Consider the following 18,546-nt stretch of genomic DNA (forward strand, 5'->3'; position numbering starts at 1 on the left):
ATAAAGGGGGCACAGTCAACTTGATATTAGTCATTTAAAAAGAAAAAAGTAAGTTAGTTTCAGGCACTGCATCTAACCCTGTGCTCCTCGGCCAATTGCTTTGGTTTTACACTCACAATTTCCTATTTTTGGAATGTTCGTTCTCCCATGGTGCTGTGTGAACGACTCACACAAAACAAGAGAGGAAAGTGACTCACTAAACAAGGGGAAGATGAGAATGACTATACACAAAGTGCTGTCAAATACATTAAGCAAAAACTGTATTTCCCTCTATTCTCCATCAACTCTAGTAATCTCAGGTGTTACATGTAAGAACAGTAAGTAAACATTTCTCAGGAAAGCCTATTTTTAAATTGTTGTTATCCCTTTAATTCAAAACCACACAAAATTAATCTTTTAAGAATGAAATTACCCATTGTGGGATTATCTGCTAATCAGTTTTAATCTCGAAACAGGTGCCCCAAAGTTATAGCTAATTAAGAGTTCAATCCTGCAAAACTTTCAGCACCCCCAACTTTCAGTGAAGCCAGCGAAAGCTGACGGTGCTCAGCACCTTGTAGGATTAGGCCCTAAGGTTCATTTGACTGAAGCTCTTTCAGGAGAGCCCTGGCTATGTTAATGAATTGGCATCAGTGTACCTACAAACACCTAATGTAGACAAGTTGCACTGGCATGAGGCACCTGTCTGATATAGGAGCCGAGTTGTACCTGGATGATCTTGGTATTGGGTTGGCTGAACTTTTAAGTAGCCCATGTGGGGTAAAGTGGAAGCACCTAAACCAGAAGTGGGCAAACTACGGCCCGCAGGCCACATCTGGCCTGTCCCCTGAGCTCCCAGCCGGGGAGGCTACCCCGGGCCCCTCCCCTGTTGTCCCCCCTCCCCCGCAGCCACGCTGCCGCACGAGCAGCACGGCTTGCGCCCACCCACCTCCCAGGCTTTCCAACAAGCCTGTCCTGATGCTCTGAATGGCCTGGTAAGGAGGTAAGGGAAGGGGGGGTCAGGAGGTCCCGGGGAGCAGTCAGGGGACTGGAGGTTCAGGGAGGGGGGCAGTCATGAGACAGGGAGTGGGCGGGTTGGATAGGGGGTGGGGTCCTGGGGGGGGCAGTTAGGGACGGGGGGTCCCAGGACAAGAAGTGTGTGTGCGGGGTGGGTGGATAGGTCAGGGGTCCCGGGGGGCCTGTCAGGGGGCAGGGGTGTGGATAGGGGTCGGGGTGGTCAGGGGACAAGGAGCAGGGGGACTTACATAGGGGGAGGGGTCCCGTGAGGGGGCAGTCACGGGACAAGGACCAGGGAGTTGGATGCGTGGGAGGTTCTGAGGGTGGCAGTCAGGGTGTGGATGGGGGCGGGGGCCAGGCTACTTGGGGAGGCACAGCCTTCCCTACCCGGCCCTCCATACCGTTTTGCAATCCCGATGTGGCCCTCGGGCCAAAAAGTTTGCCCACCCTGACCTAAGCTGATGCTGGCACCACCTTGTGGCAGGTGCCCAGTACAGGAACTTGCTGATTTAGGCTCCAAATCCAAAAAGGTAACAAAGTGGCATCCCAAGGGCATCTCCTCCTCAGACCGGGGCATCGTTTGTAACCCCCCAGGGATAAATGCAAACCAAGGGCTGTGGTACTACTCCGGGGGGGCTGCCCCTCCAATACACTTGATGTTGGTGCCGGCTGGGGAGGTCGAGGTCCTCAAAAAGGAGAGGGATGCTAGCAGACAAGTGGAGGCGCCTAGAGACTTTCCTAGTGTAATGATTGGCTCCTGCTGTGGTGGGAGCCCCCAAGAATTTGCAAAGGACCACTTGAGTGACTACACTTGGCTGTTTTCTGGAGGAGAACCTTGGATATAATTTGACTAAGAGATGTGACCTGGTTAAAACACATACCACGTGTCCTTGCCTTTTTCCACACAGTGAACACATCAAACACTCAACACAGAAACGCTGCACTCACATGAGGCATGGTTTACACCAGTGCCGCTTACTTTGGTATGCTGCCAAATTAAGCAGCACCCATGTAAATCCTGCTTTGTGCCAATGCAGTGCATCTACATTAGGATTTGTGCAGTGTGCATTTCCTTAATATCCACAGGGCGTTAATTTAAAAGCGGGCGGGTGGGATGCCTCACAAACTACTATGCAGATACTTTTTCACACCATGATTATACACAGCAAGATGCATAAAGCCCAGAAAGTATGAGAGAAAGAAGGACTAGGACGCCAATATTTCCCACAACATACACATCTAGAAGGTGGTTGGCATTTCTCTTAAACGAAAATGCTGGGTCACAATCGTGACTACAATTCTACAAATGTATCGGTCACAGACAAGCGTGCAATGTGTGATCAAGTGAATCAAATTTCTAACCATTGCAAGTCTTTCCCCTCCTACCTACTGCATCTCATTCTTCCACTACAACCCTGCCTCATCTAGGAAAGCATTTTGTTGTCTGTAATCCACTCATTTCCTACGAAAGGTGTTAGTTTCATTCACTCACCCACGCTGTGTACAAACATGTAAATCATTAGCATTCCCATCTTGCAGAGTAGACAACCCCTCTCTGGAGGGATTTCACAATGAGACGTATTCGCAAAAAGAAAAGGAGTACTTGTGGCACCTTAGGCACTCCATTTGTAATGATCACTTTAAAAAAATATCCAGGCAGACAAACTGCCTCCCCCGTTTGGTTCAAGAGCCAAGACAATTACTGAAAGCCTGTGACTTGCTTCAGTAAACACAGCAATGTGATGATTCCAAACTGATCTGTCTTATTTTCTGTGCGGAGGGCTATGTAAAAATGACAAAAATATTAAAAACCTCAACTGTATTTCCTCTGCCAAGCAAAATCTTGGAAGCTCTGGCCAAAACCACTTTTTTCACCCATCACATGGGTTGATTTTCCGGAGATTCTTCAGCTGGCAAGATCCAAACGGAGTGAAATTCACAACTCTAACTGGTTAAAAATCTTTGGGAAGCACGGGTCTTTTAAGTTCCTTCTGGGTTTTTAGGAGAGTCTAAGCATCATGGCCTACAACAGTCTTGACAGACAGAGAGACAAGGCAGGTAGGTCTGTCTTCTCTTTCCCTAACCAGCAAAGTGGCACCTTGTCTTCTCTAGCACCTTGTCCCGGTCAACAGCACAGTCAAAAACACTCTGCCAGAGGGCACGAAATGGTGAGACTGTGGGGGAGGGAGCATAAGAAACTGCACGGTGTACATTTAATAAGAAAGCAGAAACTTTTCTATCAGGTTTAATTTGTTTTACTCTGACAGTATTGACAAATGAGTAATGAAAACCTTGCTGCAGTCAAAGGCTCTTCTTCACAGCAGCACCAGCTAACAAACTGCAACCGCAGCTACATCAATACCCAGGAATTTAAGAGATGGTGTCATTACGAACTAATGAGGGTTGGGGGGAAAGAAGTGAAACAGGAGTTTAAGACTGTTCAAACAAACAAAGATCTTTCTATGCCATACCAACACAAAACAGCTCTTCCAGTTTCACATCGAAAACAAATCCATGGCATTTATACCACGGAGCACTAGCATTCCCATCACAGTGTCACATGATTATAGTGACAGGTTTCAGAGTAGCAGCCGTGTTAGTCTGTATTCACAGAAAGAAAAGGAGTACTAGTGGCACCTCAGAGACTAACCATTTATTTGAGCATAAGCTTTAGTAAGCTTATGCTCAAATAAATTGGTTTGTCTATAAGGTGCCACTAGTACTCCTTTTCTTTCTATGATTATCGTGGTGGCTGAAACTTGGTAGATTAGGCGGTCAAAAGCCTTCAGACATCACATACTTAATTTGAGAAGTATTCAAGGAAAAAAGCAAACAAAAGTAAATAAGGGTCAAGTTTGTTAGCTGTACATACCGGACACACTGGAATGCTGGTAGCCCATGCGTGAATCTCATTTTGCAGTTATTCTCCATGGGCACCAGTCTCTGTAACATACACCAGAATTTTCTACAAGGAATTACTGTTTTTCAGCAGCAATCTTAACAAAATTTGGGCACAGAGACTAGTTTCTCCTAAAACACGGTTTCATTTGATGCAGGAAATGTTTTGAAGCTCAGTAGTGGAACCGCTGATTGTCTGGGTGACCAAACATTAGTAATCTTGGATCATGTCATTTATAACAGGCATAAATACACAGACAACTCAAGCAGTATTAAAACAACCATACCAGTGGTCAACCTAGCTTTCAAACATAGCTTTTGTTACTCTTATGCACCTCTGTACCCAGAGAACCTCAAGGTTTATAGATTCGTTAATCTGCTCAGCTGTCAGACACAATTCTCTTGAACCTTCAAACAGAACAGAAGGAAGTATACAATATATATTCAGGTCACTACTGTGAACATGGGCAAGGAGGTGGTAATGCTGGAGAACTGTCAGGTAAATATATTTTTCCTGTGTGGCTATATCTAGTAAAAAGCCACTAAGATCTAGATGGCTTATGCCAAGGATGCAAGTTAGACCAGACCAGTCTTTGGTCAGAATGATGAATTTTAATCCTTAACATCCTGGCATTTCCCAAGCTTCCAACCAAATGAAAAAACTTAGAGAAACGTGTACCTACATATCACTTATTGTACATCTGCTGTCTCCAAGGAGGTACTAAGTATTACTGTGAAATATTCTCATAAGAGTTAGGGTCTGGTGAACAAAGATGTAAACCAGGACAAAATCTAAGTGAAAGAGCTACCAATATACACATATAGAATTTGGATAATTGCTTTCACCTGAGTCCAAGATTAGAAGAAAAAACATTCACCTAAGTGATTTTTTTTCTTGTATTTTTCACTGCAGATTTTAAACAAACTCCCTTTTTAAAGAACTGTTAAGAGCACATTGGCCTGGCAGGTTTTTCCCAAGATACTTCAGCTCTATATTTTAAGTGCAGCACATAACCCAATCTCTTAGAGCAGAGGTTCTTTTCCTTTCTGAGCCTCCCCCGACACCACCATGAAACTCCATACTTGCCTGTGCCACAATAACTGGTTTTCTGCATATAAATCCAGGGACAGCATTAGGGGTTAGCAAGCAGGACAATTGCCTGGGGCACGAACTACATTGCTCAGGCTTCAGCTTCAACCCCAGGTGGCGGGGCTCAGGGACCTGGGCTTCAGCCCCATGTGGTGGGGCTTCGGCTTTCTGCCCTGGGCCCCAGAGAGTCTAATGCTGGCCCTGCTTGGAGGCTCCTCTGAAACCTGCTCAAGAGGGCCCCAGACCTCTGGTTGAGAATTACTGTCTTAGAGGACATGGATGAGACTGATGACACACACACACTATTTGCCAGTGGTATAGTAACCTTTCAGTCTGGCGTTGAGTCATCCCTTGCTGACGGAGGGGGATATTTTGTTTCTCCTTAGTCTGAACAGCACAAGGGAGATGACAGTTTGTGTAAATACTAACCACACTGATATTGAGCAAACGCTTTGCTGCCCATAGGTTTTTCTTTAGCTGTCTCTGTAGCAATTTGCATACAACACAGTTTTGTTCGGGGTTCTTTTTGGTCTTCTCCACTTTTTTTTCTCCCCTAGAAAGTCAGGTAACAACACTTACAGTGGCCACCACACTCAAGCAGCACTGTGTTTTTCTTTGTGCCAAAAGAAATATAATGCAAGCCAAACTGTGAGAGGCAGAAATAGAGGAATGTCCTGACCATTTCCAGTTTAGCCAGACAAGTGTGTAACAAGTGGTTTGCTAAATTAACTTGTTCACACTAATTATTACTACGTTAGTAAGAAATCATAGCCCCAAGGAATCATTAAAACATACAACTACACCTACAACCCACAGGATACCAAGGACAGAAATAGGTGACTAACGAAGACTAAACCCTCAAGTTACAGCTCAAATGCTTTCCCACCTCCACTTACTCTATTCGGGTTCTTATACCGACCGGGCCAATCAGTATGGTATCTGAGCCCCACTTAAGCCAGTTTCATTGAAACAATACTGAATCCTCATTTCAGACATACCTGCCTTGCCAATCTATTTGAAAATGTTTCAACACAGGAAAAAAGTGTTGTAGCTGTATAGCTATAATAATAGCCAGAGAAACAGAGGTCTTATTCAACCAATTTAAGTCAGAAGAAAACATAATTGGCCAAATCCTACAAGCCTTAGATGGCAAAGTCCCCATTGATCTTAATGGGAGTTTTGCCTGAGCAAGAACAGCAAGATTTGGCCCAATAGCTCAAAGGTAGTCTCATAATAATTGTCATACATCAGCCCTCAATTGCTCTTTGTTGTTATTGACATTTTCCACCTCACTCCTTGTAAGTATTATTAAGCACATGATCTCAGTAAGCTATTGTTTCTTAATTTATGTTTCTGTTAGTTTGTTTTATTTATTTTGGATTCCATGGTTTTCCTGAACAAAAATTGCTGGAAAGTTTCCAAAGAATCTCAAATGTGATCCACTCAGTGTTTCTGTGAAACACTCAGAAAATGTTTCTGCTAGAGGCCCGTCTGTTGGACAGTTGGGTTGCTGCTAGCCTCAAGTGTGGAATTTTGCTGCTGTAGGAGAATTTGATGACCCATCCCCCCAGGAAAAAATTCTGACAATTCTAGGAATCTGACAGGCTCTGGGAATTTTTAGACTGAAGACCCTGCATATATATATCTGGATATTTCAGACCTGGTCTACACACAAAGTTGTACCAGTCTAACTTAGGCTAGGTACACATTACAGCTTAGGTCAATATAAGTTATGCTCCCTGAGCAATGTAAATTACACCGATCTAAGCACCAATTTGGACAGCGCTATGCCAGTGGGAGAGCTTCTCCCATTGTCATTAGATTAAAACATCCACACTAGCAGTGGTACAGTGGCACAGTTGAACTGCTATAAGCTCTGTAGTGTAGCCATAGCCTAAGGGTGGGATTTTACACCCATTTAGTTAAATTGGTGTAATTTTGTCCATGGATGCTGTTGAATCAATTTAAACCTGGTTTATATCAGTTCACCTTGTCTCAGTAAATTTACAGGCACAAGGTAAATCAACAGAACCAATTTTAAACGGATGTAAGTGTACCCACAGAGGAATGACTTTACCTGGGGAATAAGGAGGAGCTGATGAGCTTCCAAGTAACAAAGAACCTATATCCACCCAAATCTTCCTAGGCTTGTCTATATACAGAAATTGCACCAGTTTAAAAAACAATTTAAATTAAAGCAGTGCAACTCCATGTGGACATTCTCATATTTGTTTAAAACTGGTTATGATTGGGTTTATTTCACACCTATGAATTTACCAAAGCAAGGTAAACCAATTTAAATCAGGTTTAACCTGATTTAAGAGTGTCCACACAAAGCTGCACCACTTTAACTAAACAAGTATAAAAATCACACCTTTAGTTAAACTGGTGCACCTGTGTTTAGTCCAAGCCTTCACAAACAAAAACATAGGAGGAAAATATTTGAAACATATTACATATAAGCAGGCTTCTCTCTGAACACATAACAATGAAAGTTTTCCACAAGGAGTCAGTGGTTCTTTAAAGGGGCACTGTCAGCTTGAATATTTTGAAATTGAATAATTAAAAAAAAATCCATTCTGATAGAGCATCTGTTTTAAACCGTGCTTCTTGAAATGTTTCTTAAATTCCTTTAAAATACTTTATAAGGGTTCTTCCGTTTCCCTGGGCATCATTAATGCATTTTTTCAGAAAGATGAAAACTTAAGATTGATTAAACATGCACACACAAAAAAAGGAGCGGGAGCTTTATGTAATTTCAGTGTAAACAGTCTGGCACAATGAAATCAACAGAACCTGTGAGAACTCAACACTGCCAGGGATCAAAACCAAAGTGTGCAAACTACATGAAGATGTAGAGGAAGCTGCCTGCATCGTGCCACACCACATACTCCATAATCCATTACATTTATCTGCACAGTAGCTCTGTTAAGTCCACAAAGTCCCCCAAATGACAAACTCTGGCTAATGTTGGTGTAACGCCAATAAAAAGGCACAGTCATCACTTCGGCAGACTTTTGTGTTTCAAATAGTATTGTGCTACTAGCCAAAGTCCACATTTAAGAACACTGAAAGGATTCACAGAACACTATCATCTGGACTTGGTAGGAATGCACTGTAAAACCAGAGCTAAAATATTGATCTTGCCCTAAGCCCTTTATTGCATGACACTTATGTTCAGGAAACTTTCTAAATATGGAGTACATTCCTCAGGTTATTTTAACACCACTTGTACAGCAGGGACTGGGTGGTTTGGTAGATTAGAAGACTCATCAGAAAAAAGTCCTAAAAGATTGGAGGATAAAATCACATATGCCACACAATGTAAAGGCAGTATTAAGAATCAGGCTGATGAGTAAATAAGATGATATTGTCCACAAAACTAGAGGTTAACAGCTGTAAAACCGCACATTAGGTGCATTGGTCAAATTCTATAATGATACATGTTACTTTCTCAAACATTCAAGACTGCAGCATCCAGTCACTAACTTTACAAGCTACATGTGTTATGTATGTTTCAGAAACACATTCACATGACAAAAACTTAAGATTTAACTTAAGATTTGTACATGTACGAAATAAGTTAAAAATGTCTCAACTGTGGAGAAATTTGAATCCCTTATATACTGTTTGAAAGGTATTTTGAAATAAATTACCAAAATAATTGAAACAGGAGTAATTATATTATGTTATTTTGACAAATAAAATATGCAGAATTTTTAGGCACAGAATTCCCCAGGAGTATTAAATCCACTCACTACAGGACTTGCGTTCCATTTCTATCTGGAGACATGAGGAGTATCTCATCTGCAGTCTTTCAAAAAGGTCCTGTCTACAATACAAAATGGAACGCGCTTTCCCATGTTGGGGTACAATCATATTGTAACATGGTCTCCTTCAATGGGAGTACTTTGTAGAGAAGACAGGCCCTTTGTATTTCTCCCTTAACATAACAATGCACAAGTGTTTCATCAGTTGCACCTGCAGCGCTACCAGAGCCCTGACCTGGATCACATAATGTATGACAGTTTCAGAGCATTGGGAAACCCCTAACATGCATGAGCATAGATCCTATTCCTGGGAAAATGAAGCAAGATGCTGGAAAATGTTGGACTGTTAGAATACCATGAGTCTAAACCCCTGCACCATGCCCTCCCCTTTCCCAGGTCAGCCACATTGAACTGACCATCCTTCTTGGTAGTTAAGGGGAAATAAAAAGGTGAAAGAAATATGCAAGTAGGAAGCTGCCCAAGACAGAGACAATTCTGACAGTTTAGCTGCTTATAGGTCAGATACCATAATACTTGAAGTCACTGAGCTAGATTTGACATAACACGAAGTGACAATGTAAAACTGATTCTCCCACACATATTATATGTCAGAGCTCCCATGATACTAGAGTCAATGAATGTTCAGATACAGACTATTAATGCTCCCTTTCCTGAACATCTGTTACACTTCCCTGTCCCCATCCACTTCTACCTGGAAACACTACCTCCCCAGGTCCAGCAAAGAACAGTGGTAGCAGTGGCAACAACCATGAATGGATTTAACATCAAGGGATAATGTTAACAATGAGGGGCTGTATGAGTGAACTACAATACAATATAGAGGAACTGGAATTCATCTCGTCTATGGAGAGGCTTCATGTGCTGGGTGAGGACAGTACTGCTGTCTCAAGTAAATGAAATCTTGTGTGAACGCATTTTTCTATAGGCAAAACTATAAACAGTGTTCAGAAATATCTTTTAAGAGTACAGACTGCAGCACTGGTATTTCAGGAGTAAAGTTGCCAGGGTGTAGTAAAATGGCAGTTTGTATGGCAGTACTGGAGAATGTTCCTGGGGCAGCATGCTCCCACCTGTGAAAATCCCATTTTACCTATAACAGATGACACAGAAAACTTATATTTAGATGTAAATAAAGATACATTCTGTCAGGAGTTCATGTATGCTCGATTCATCCCAGCAGTTCTGACCAAATCCACTAGCACAGCACCAGACTGAAAAAAAAAATCAAATTAATGGAACTGTCAGGCCAATTTATGCCCCAAAATTAGGTTCTATAAAATCAAGATTACACAAACTAGCATGAACAGAAACATTTCCATGGGGTTTTTGACATTTATTTTGTCTGCAATTGAAACTGTTGTTTTTTTTTTTTTAAAGGAAATAACATTCTCCTACAATATTTCCAACCCAAATGTTAAAGGATCCTGCTAATATACAGAAACTAGAAACAGAGAGTGACTAGAAGCTGATTAGTCTATTATTTTCATTGTCTGAGATGAAGTTCAAAAAGTAGTGAAGCATCAATAGTTACAGTCAATGTTTGAAACAGAATGGAGAGAAAATGAAGGACCATCATATCGAGTATGGAAAGCTGTATGAATGATATTCGTCTCGTGCCTGCATAGGACTTTTTACTAGAAGCAGGCTCTGCTGGAACTGGTCTGGAAGACCAGACGCTCTGTAACACTACATAGCTGGCTACCACCTTAGAGTCCCAGGTACACAGAGACTGGTGATGAGTGTCAAGTGCCACCCTTTTTGGATGACAGTCAAATACTGTCACTATGTCTCACACACTGCCATTGTTGCGATGGCTTAACGATGGTATTGTTTACTGATGTAACTAGAGCAACCTGAGCTGAATAGACCAACCGGATTTGAGCCTGAAAACTCACTGCTGACACCAGAACAGCTAGCCTGATTTAACCAAACTAGGAGCTAAGAAAGAGTCTGCAGAAAAATCTAATCACAGACAAAAGGGAGAAGGGTGTCCTAAAGCACTTGGGAACCCCCTTCATGGTATTACATTATTGCCCAGAGGTCCCAAACAGAACTGCAGCCTATTGTGCTAGCCATCATGCAAACACAAGGTAGAAGACAACAGTCCCTGTCTTGAAAAGCTTAGGACTAGTCTATGCACAGTTTTTACTCCCAGTATAACTATTTCTGTCAGGGGTGCGATTTTGTACAGAAAGAGTTATATCAATACAGCACCAGCACAGTGGGGTTCTGGTCCATGACTTGGGCTCTTGGGGCTACAGTAATACAAGTAATAACAACATCATCATCATCATGATGGATGCAGTTATACCGGTATAAAGCTGCTTTATCCCACTATAGCTTATTCCCCTTCCTGCCTAGGAATAAGCTATACCAATAGAAGTACCTTTACATTGGTATAACTGCATCCACACTTGGGGGTTTGTACCGGTCCAACTATATCAGTACACTTAAAGCGTTGCAACTTGTGTGTGTAAACAAGGCCACAGAGTCTGAATTTCACAGGACAGGTATAAAACAATCAAAAGCTGCCAATGTTCAAAAGGTAAAGGATAATATTAAAGCATTGAATTACGAATGAAACTACTTTCAGTAGGAAAACCATTTGCTGTCGATGTTTGAGAAGCTGACAAATCCCTTTGCTTGCATATCTGTGAAGGTTTTTTGTAGCTAATGCAAAGCCAGCATGGAAATACACTGGCTATTTAAATGAAAAGATTCATTTCAGTACCAGGCAACAGTGCATATAAGAGGTCAATGGGATTTAACTTCTTTGCTAATTGGCACTGGCTCTACTACTGCTGAAACTCATGAGCATTAGCTTCTGAAAAAAACCCTATAGGTAATTGGCTAGGGAAAATGGAACAAATTAAGGCCTCTGCATTTATCCTAACTATGTAAGATAGTCAACGGGGGAAAAATGAAGGCTATTAAGTCACCTTGCCTGTGGCTATCACATGTAATTTATTAGCTTCTCGTGTACATGGAAACTGCCTGGTTTCTGGTGCTTTATCTGGCACAGAACAAGAGTGATGTGTTCCATCATTTCACCTTCATTGCTGTACAAGGATGTTTTAATTAGTTCCGTCTGCCACCTTTCAATAGCAGTAGAGGGGAACATCAATGAATCCGCTGGAACATGAATAGGCAATGAGAGCTTTGGATTCAGTCTGATTAGCCACTGGATGCCATTCCTACTGCGAGATAATAAAATACAAACATTTCTCTGGCTGTGAATAAAGAGCTTCTTTAAAACAAAATTCAGAAATGGATCAGGTTTTACACTCACCTCTGCTTTACAATACCACCATTAGCACAGCTGCAGTTAAGATGCTGTGAGATTCTCTGTAAGCCCTCATTTTTTAGCAGGTTATAAGTCAACTGTAAAAATTCATTTTGCCACTTCTGTATACAGATTCTCAGCTCAGAAGCAAATGTTACACATTAAAGAGATAATACACAGGGCAAGTTATCATTTCCTCTCAGTTTTTAGGGTCTTTCCTAACTTCCATATACAAAGATGATCCTATACCATTGGAAATAGCATGAGGTGCACCTACTAATGCAATAGACATAGTAGTCACTAGTGTACTGATGGAAGTACCAACTGCAACTCAAAGCTTTTAAATGAAAAACTGAAGCCCCAAGGAAACCTATAGCATAGCCACAACTTGAATCCCTAGCACCGGAGCAAATGTCTTCTTTCACTCATGCAACAGACTGTAAAAACTCAAGCTGGTGCTGATAAATGACAAGTCTATTATACATGGGGAATGTTTTTGCAAATGAAGCTGTGGGCCTAGATGAGACAGATTTGTGCCGTGTTCTTGATCAAAAGTAAGCTTTCCATATTCTCTCTACTTGCCAGGAGGAGGAGAACAAGAGCCAGTGAGACCTACCGCAGGCACCTGTGGGATTACACCAAAAGATATATTTTTGGATTCACTGAAATTCAGTCTCACTTTGTTAGAGAACACAAAATGATTGCCCACACCCAGAAAATAAATTTAGCAATTGTTTCCAGTTTCAATTTTTTAGTTGATTAAGTCACAATCCAGCTGCCTCGCATTCCACTGGACTTCAGCTGTCTTTTTCCCCTGCCCACTCCTTTCTTATAACCATTATGAGCATCTCAATCATGCTCCAGTGAGCCCGCAGGCTACATTTTTTAACAGTGTAGTTTTGAAGCCATGCTGTTTTCAACACCCATCAAGCTTACACCCAACATCTTTAAAAAATGTGAAACACTCTTTGTACCAAGCTCTCTGGGAAGTGTCAAGTCATAATCTTTGCCTTGTATCTCTACAGCCTGACGCTACACACAACTAAGCAAGACTTTTTAATAGAAACTTAATTTTCAGTAAAATGTCTGTATGACGACAACATGGGAATGGAATTCAATGAAGATTGCAGGAGATGCTGAAAGTGTGAGTACTGAAAGATACCAACTGATCAGCCTTCCTGACAATGAACTGAGTCCATACAAGGATGCAGGCAGTGGAGAGCGTTTAATCTCCAGTTTCCAGGTCAAGACATTTCATCAGAAGATTATTACTTTGTTCAAAAGCCACTAATCTGGAAAAGGGACATTATGTCGGTCAAATGCAGAACTTCTAATTAAATTGAAAGTCTTCCTTCATATCTGAGAACTTGGTACAGTGGTGGAAACAGAGACAGACATCTGCCCAATAAATCACCTAAATACAATTCAGTACAACGTGGAAGGGACTGTGGAAGACTATATTGATATGAAAATAAGGAGTCAACATGGGATAATTTCCAGATTCATTGAATGATGAAGATATGACTAAAGGTAGAAGAGTCCTTGATAGTTTTGACTTTACTTTTCAAATTATCTAACAGGCAAAAAACTAACATACTGAGAAATTTCATAATACTCCACCATTCAAATATGCACAATTCAACACGTCATAAGTCAATGTGAAAGACTCTGGCTGAACAATAAAGTTCCCATCAGGATGTATAAATTCTTGCCAGTTGCATTGTGTTATGTCTTTTTATTTAACTATTTCCCATAAGAAAAGTTATCTTGGAATTTCCTGTAGAAGTTTATGTTGACAGTTTAAAAAGCAGGAGATTTTACAGCTTTACTAAACTAATTAAATATATAAGAAAGAGCTGAAGACAATGATGTTTGATGCCTTGGTCTTCTGTGAAAAAAATACCTGCAGTCGGCCACTGAGCTGAGCTAAAGTTTTCATGCCCACCAGACAACACAATGGCCACAAAGCAACTTGTATCTATACCCCAACAACCCGCTTCTGAAAAGACAGATGTATAGAGGATGTTAAAGAGCTTCCTAAACAATGTTAAGGTTAAGAATTTAAATATGCATGGAAGACAACAGTAACCTGGCATATAGCTTCATTCAAACTATTGAAATCCATGTTTTCTAATAGAGAGACCATCAAATGGACCCTGTTCACAGGGAAATTTTTGATTTCTAGGCCAAGGTTTGATTGCGTTTTATTGCTTTCTCTTTTCCCATAGATTTGAAGGATGCAGGATAATTCAGCTCCCTGGAGTCTGTGATCCACCAGATAAGTAAGTTCACGAATTCATCCCTGGTAATGAACAAATGAAGCACAGTCTGCAGCTTTTTCGTCTCTTTCACAGCAACCCCATTCTGGATTTTAGATCAAGACTGCAACACTGACTAGATCAATGGGGTGAAGTGGCACAGGGTCTGGAATGGTGGTGTTACATCGGGAATACTTGCAACAGACTTCATACAAATAAAAACTAAGGCAACCCTGAGAATTACTGTAACTATTCACTGAAAGTCAAGGTTAAAAGCTGCAAACACACAACTGGAGAAAGGAAGAGAAGATAATTTAATATGTATTTCCAATCTGAAATGGAGAACATAGAGGATTGCTTTAAGTATTGGAGAGTTACCTGATTTGAGCCTAAGGGATGTGGGAAATCTAATGCCAGTAAATTGAATGTATCATCATGCGCCGCATTGCCACATGGAACCCCATGATCCTATTTCATTCACTAGTGGTACTGACAGACTCCAAACAGAGCCTTGTCCACCCTTCCTTGGCCAACTGGATGGCAGCTATTATCTATTATTGTTTCTTACTAATTTTTATTAAATCCTATAGCTTAATGGTTTCTGGGATAGATAACATCCTCTTATATCAGATAGAAGCAGGACCCCCGCATACTGCCAAAGGTAAGATATGCTCTTTTTTTTTCCAGCCAGACTGGAGATATGTTCTCTCCCTCCCACTCAGTATGGATAGTTAGAAAGTCATTCAAAGCCTAAGCCAGCTTTGAAGATACACAGTATCATTCCTTACCTGGCAACTTCATATTTAATTTGCAACATAAATGGATCCACCGTATATTGGCATTCTCATAAGAATGTCTACAGTGAAAGATGTATACAAAGTGCAGGCTATAGCCCCCATGGCACCTGCTATATGGTTCTGTATTTCAGTGTATCTTTAATCTGCTATTGTACACTTTGCAATAGGGTAGGGATAAAATTTCTCTCCAATGTCACAGACTATGTTTATTAGGTGACAGTACTGATTAAACTTATGCTGATTATAACGCATACCCTCCCCACCCTCGGTACCATGAGGTAAATATTACTGAAGTGGCTGGCCCCTAAGTCTCCTGGTTTGACTTAGAAGTGGAGTTTCTATCAAAGAGCGTTTCCTTTGAGAAATGGAACTACAAACAGTTAAAGGACAATTTCACAGAGTTATGGCTTCCCTTACCGAGCAAACTGCCACAACAATATGTGTCTGATACAGACAATCTCCTGAATGTTTCTGCACAAAGTCTTCACCCACTGCATTCTCACAATTGTACAAGCTACAGTACTTGCACAGGGCCAGGATCCTGAAAGATGCTCTGCGCTCGTCAGTGGATGCTCAGCACATTGCAAAGTCAGGCTCATAGCCTGCCTGTAAATCTGCGTTTTACACAATATGGTTGGCCTCTGGCATAAGCAGGTGCCAATTCCTTTGGAGCTGACCCCGTATCTATGCATGCTAACATTTTCAAATCTTACCTAGTTTATCTGGGATGAACAACAATGATATACTAATAAACATTTTTAAAGTATATGCAGGATTCCAGAGTGTAGCATTTTGCTGTAATGCTATGGGAGAAATCCTAGGGAAATCTTGCATGGATTAATATATGATATTTCTGCAATCACATTTGTCCTATGATGCAATGCACACTAGTTAGACAGTAACTTAGTGCTGAGACATGTCCCCCACCCTATGTACTGTATTTAAAAGATGGCTAGCAGGCAATTACACTCACTTATTCCTTGGGGCCGCTCCAGAACCATATCACAGGAAAATGCATTCTGATGCAAGACAGCTCAGAAGCCAGAACAAAATGAATCTGAATGATCAAAAACCAAAATCACTGCCATCAACTTTAGCTCCTTTGCTAAAACGATACTGCCTAGCCAAAGGCTACTGAACATGAATACTATACTCCTCACACATACACTCCCCTACTGTACCTTCCCTACAGGAAACTGTCTAGCTATTCCTTAAAAAGAAAAACACAACTCTAATTTTTCTTGCTAATTAAATGCAGCATAATTAAACTAAATACACTCACTGTTTAATTTGCAATACACTAATTGAATCTTTAAATATACCACCCACACTACATGGAAAAGCAGGGGGCATTCAGCCATCTCAAGTGATAACTGAGAATCTGACATGATTTCCAGGAGTACAGAGACAATATGATTCATGTGTAAGTATTTTTCATTTATGTATCCACGTTTAGAACAGGAAGAGCATCTTCCTAACTGCTCATTGTACTGCAGTCACCCCAGCCTGACTCCAGAGCTTTGCAAAGAGGATAGGAAAAAGTGAAGGAGTTCTCCCTGAAATATGCCTACAGACTCATTTTTTCTCATCTGATTACCAACAACAGAAAAGTTTAGTAACTTACAATTAATTGTGTGTAGGCCACAAACTTCACAGTGCCACAGGTTTACAGACTGTTAAATTCAAATGACTGTAAAAGTGCCAGGGTGAGCAAAACAACAGAGAGACACAGAGAAATAGATTAGAAGATATTTATGAAATAGTCCTGACGTTCTCACCAGAGAGGAAGTGAGTGAGTAATTCCATGATAACCAAAAACTCCTATGCTTAAACTCTGTACCCTTCACTTTTTTAAAAAAAAAAAACATCATCTTAATACAATTTTTAAATCTGTTCTTATCAGGTTCAGTAACCTTTTCTGGGACAGCCCTATACCAGCAGTACAGAAGAGAGATCTAGAGACCAAGGTAAATATCTTGCCAGGAGGGTGCTTTCAAAGGCACAAGCCACGCGGGGTTACTCTACGATGGGAGTGACCCACAGCACAAAGGTAACAGAAGCAAGAGGCAGAGCAGGGCCCTTAACGCCGGAGACCGCCGAGGGAGGGACGCAGCGTTGGGACAACAGCTCATTCGGCGGCGGGGCAGGCAGGGCTGAGCACGCCGAGATCTGACCCCTGGCAGGAGACTTCCCACCGCCAGCTCGTCCCCCTGCCGGCCTGCGCGGCAAATACACAGCCCGCAGAAACACGAGCCCTAACCCGAGCGGACCGCACCGCACCGCAGCCCCCGGCGCCACGGATGGGGGGTCCCCAGGCCTGGCCCCTCCCCTCCCTGGCTCGCTGTCCCTTCGCCTCAGTCACGGCCAGCGGCTCCCCAAGGCTCGACCCCCGCCCCACCTCTCCTGCCCCCCGCGGGCTCCACCTCCCCCGCTGCCCCCCAGGGCCCGTCTCCCCTCATGGCGGGGGCGGGGGGGTTCCCCCAGACTGGGACACCCGGCCCGGGCTCCATCCCTGCCCGTAAGGCCCTGCGCCGCCTCAGGCGGGCTCCGAGCCCCCAAGCCCGGCCGGCGACGGGGAGCAGCAGCGTGCGGGCCCGGTGGAAGCAGCCCGGCTGGCCTCGGGGCAGGGGGAGCAGCGCCCGGCCTTGCCCGCCCGCCCGCTCACCTGCTTTCTCGATCTTGCCGGACATGTCGGGGCCGCGCCGGGGGCCGGGGCCGGGCTCCGCGCGCCGACCCCAGGGCTCAGGCCCAGCCCAGCAGGAGCGAGCGGCCGGGGCGCCCTGCTCCGACCCGCCGCCGCCGCCTGCTGCTGCCGGCCGGGCTGGATCAGGCAGAGACACTGCGGCGGCCTGTAGGCTCCGCGGCGGCGGCGCAGCCACCCCCCGCCCTCCGCCGGGCCGGGAAGGGAAGGGAAGGGAAGCGACGGCCAGGCAGCCCGCTCGCACAGCGCGCCCTGCCGCCCGCCCCGGGCACGGCAGCGCCGGGGGGAGGCCCCCGTACCCAGGCGCCACTAACCCGGGGAGAGCCCCTGACACCGGGGGGGGGGGGGACGGGACTAACCCGGGGAGAGCCTCTGACACCGGGGGGGGCACTAACCTGAGGCGAGTCCCTGACACCGGGGGGGGCACTAACCCGGGGAGAGCCTCTGACACCGGGGGGGGGGACTAACCTGGGGAGAGCCTCTAACACCGGGGGGGGGGGGGGCACTAATCTGGGGCGAGCCCCTGACACCGGGGACGGGACGGGACTAACCCGGGGAGAGCCTCTGACACTGGGGGGGGGGGCACTAACGCGGGGAGAGCCCCTGACACCGGGGGGGGGCACTAACCTGGGCCGAGCCCCTGACAACGGGGGGGGGACTAACCCGGGGAGAGCCTCTGACACCGGGGGGGCACTAACCTGGGGCAAGCCCCTGACAGCGGGGGGGGGGGAC

The 18,546-nt window shown here is 43.7% G+C and overlaps 1 protein-coding gene across 1 annotated transcript in view; it reads right to left on the minus strand.

Annotated features, from left to right (window-relative positions):
• The window catches only part of RAPGEF1 (Rap guanine nucleotide exchange factor 1), a 122,025-nt gene extending 104,017 nt beyond the window's left edge, over positions 1 to 18,008 (minus strand). The window contains exon 1 of the mRNA XM_048822692.2: positions 17,779 to 18,008. Coding sequence (XP_048678649.1) covers positions 17,779 to 17,803 — 25 coding nt within the window. The 5' untranslated portion in view covers positions 17,804 to 18,008. The remainder of the gene's footprint in view (positions 1 to 17,778) is intronic.
• Between the last annotated feature and the right edge of the window lie 538 nt (positions 18,009 to 18,546).

This window comes from Caretta caretta, chromosome 16 (genome assembly GCF_965140235.1).
Source record: "Caretta caretta isolate rCarCar2 chromosome 16, rCarCar1.hap1, whole genome shotgun sequence".
NCBI lineage: Eukaryota > Metazoa > Chordata > Testudines > Cheloniidae > Caretta > Caretta caretta.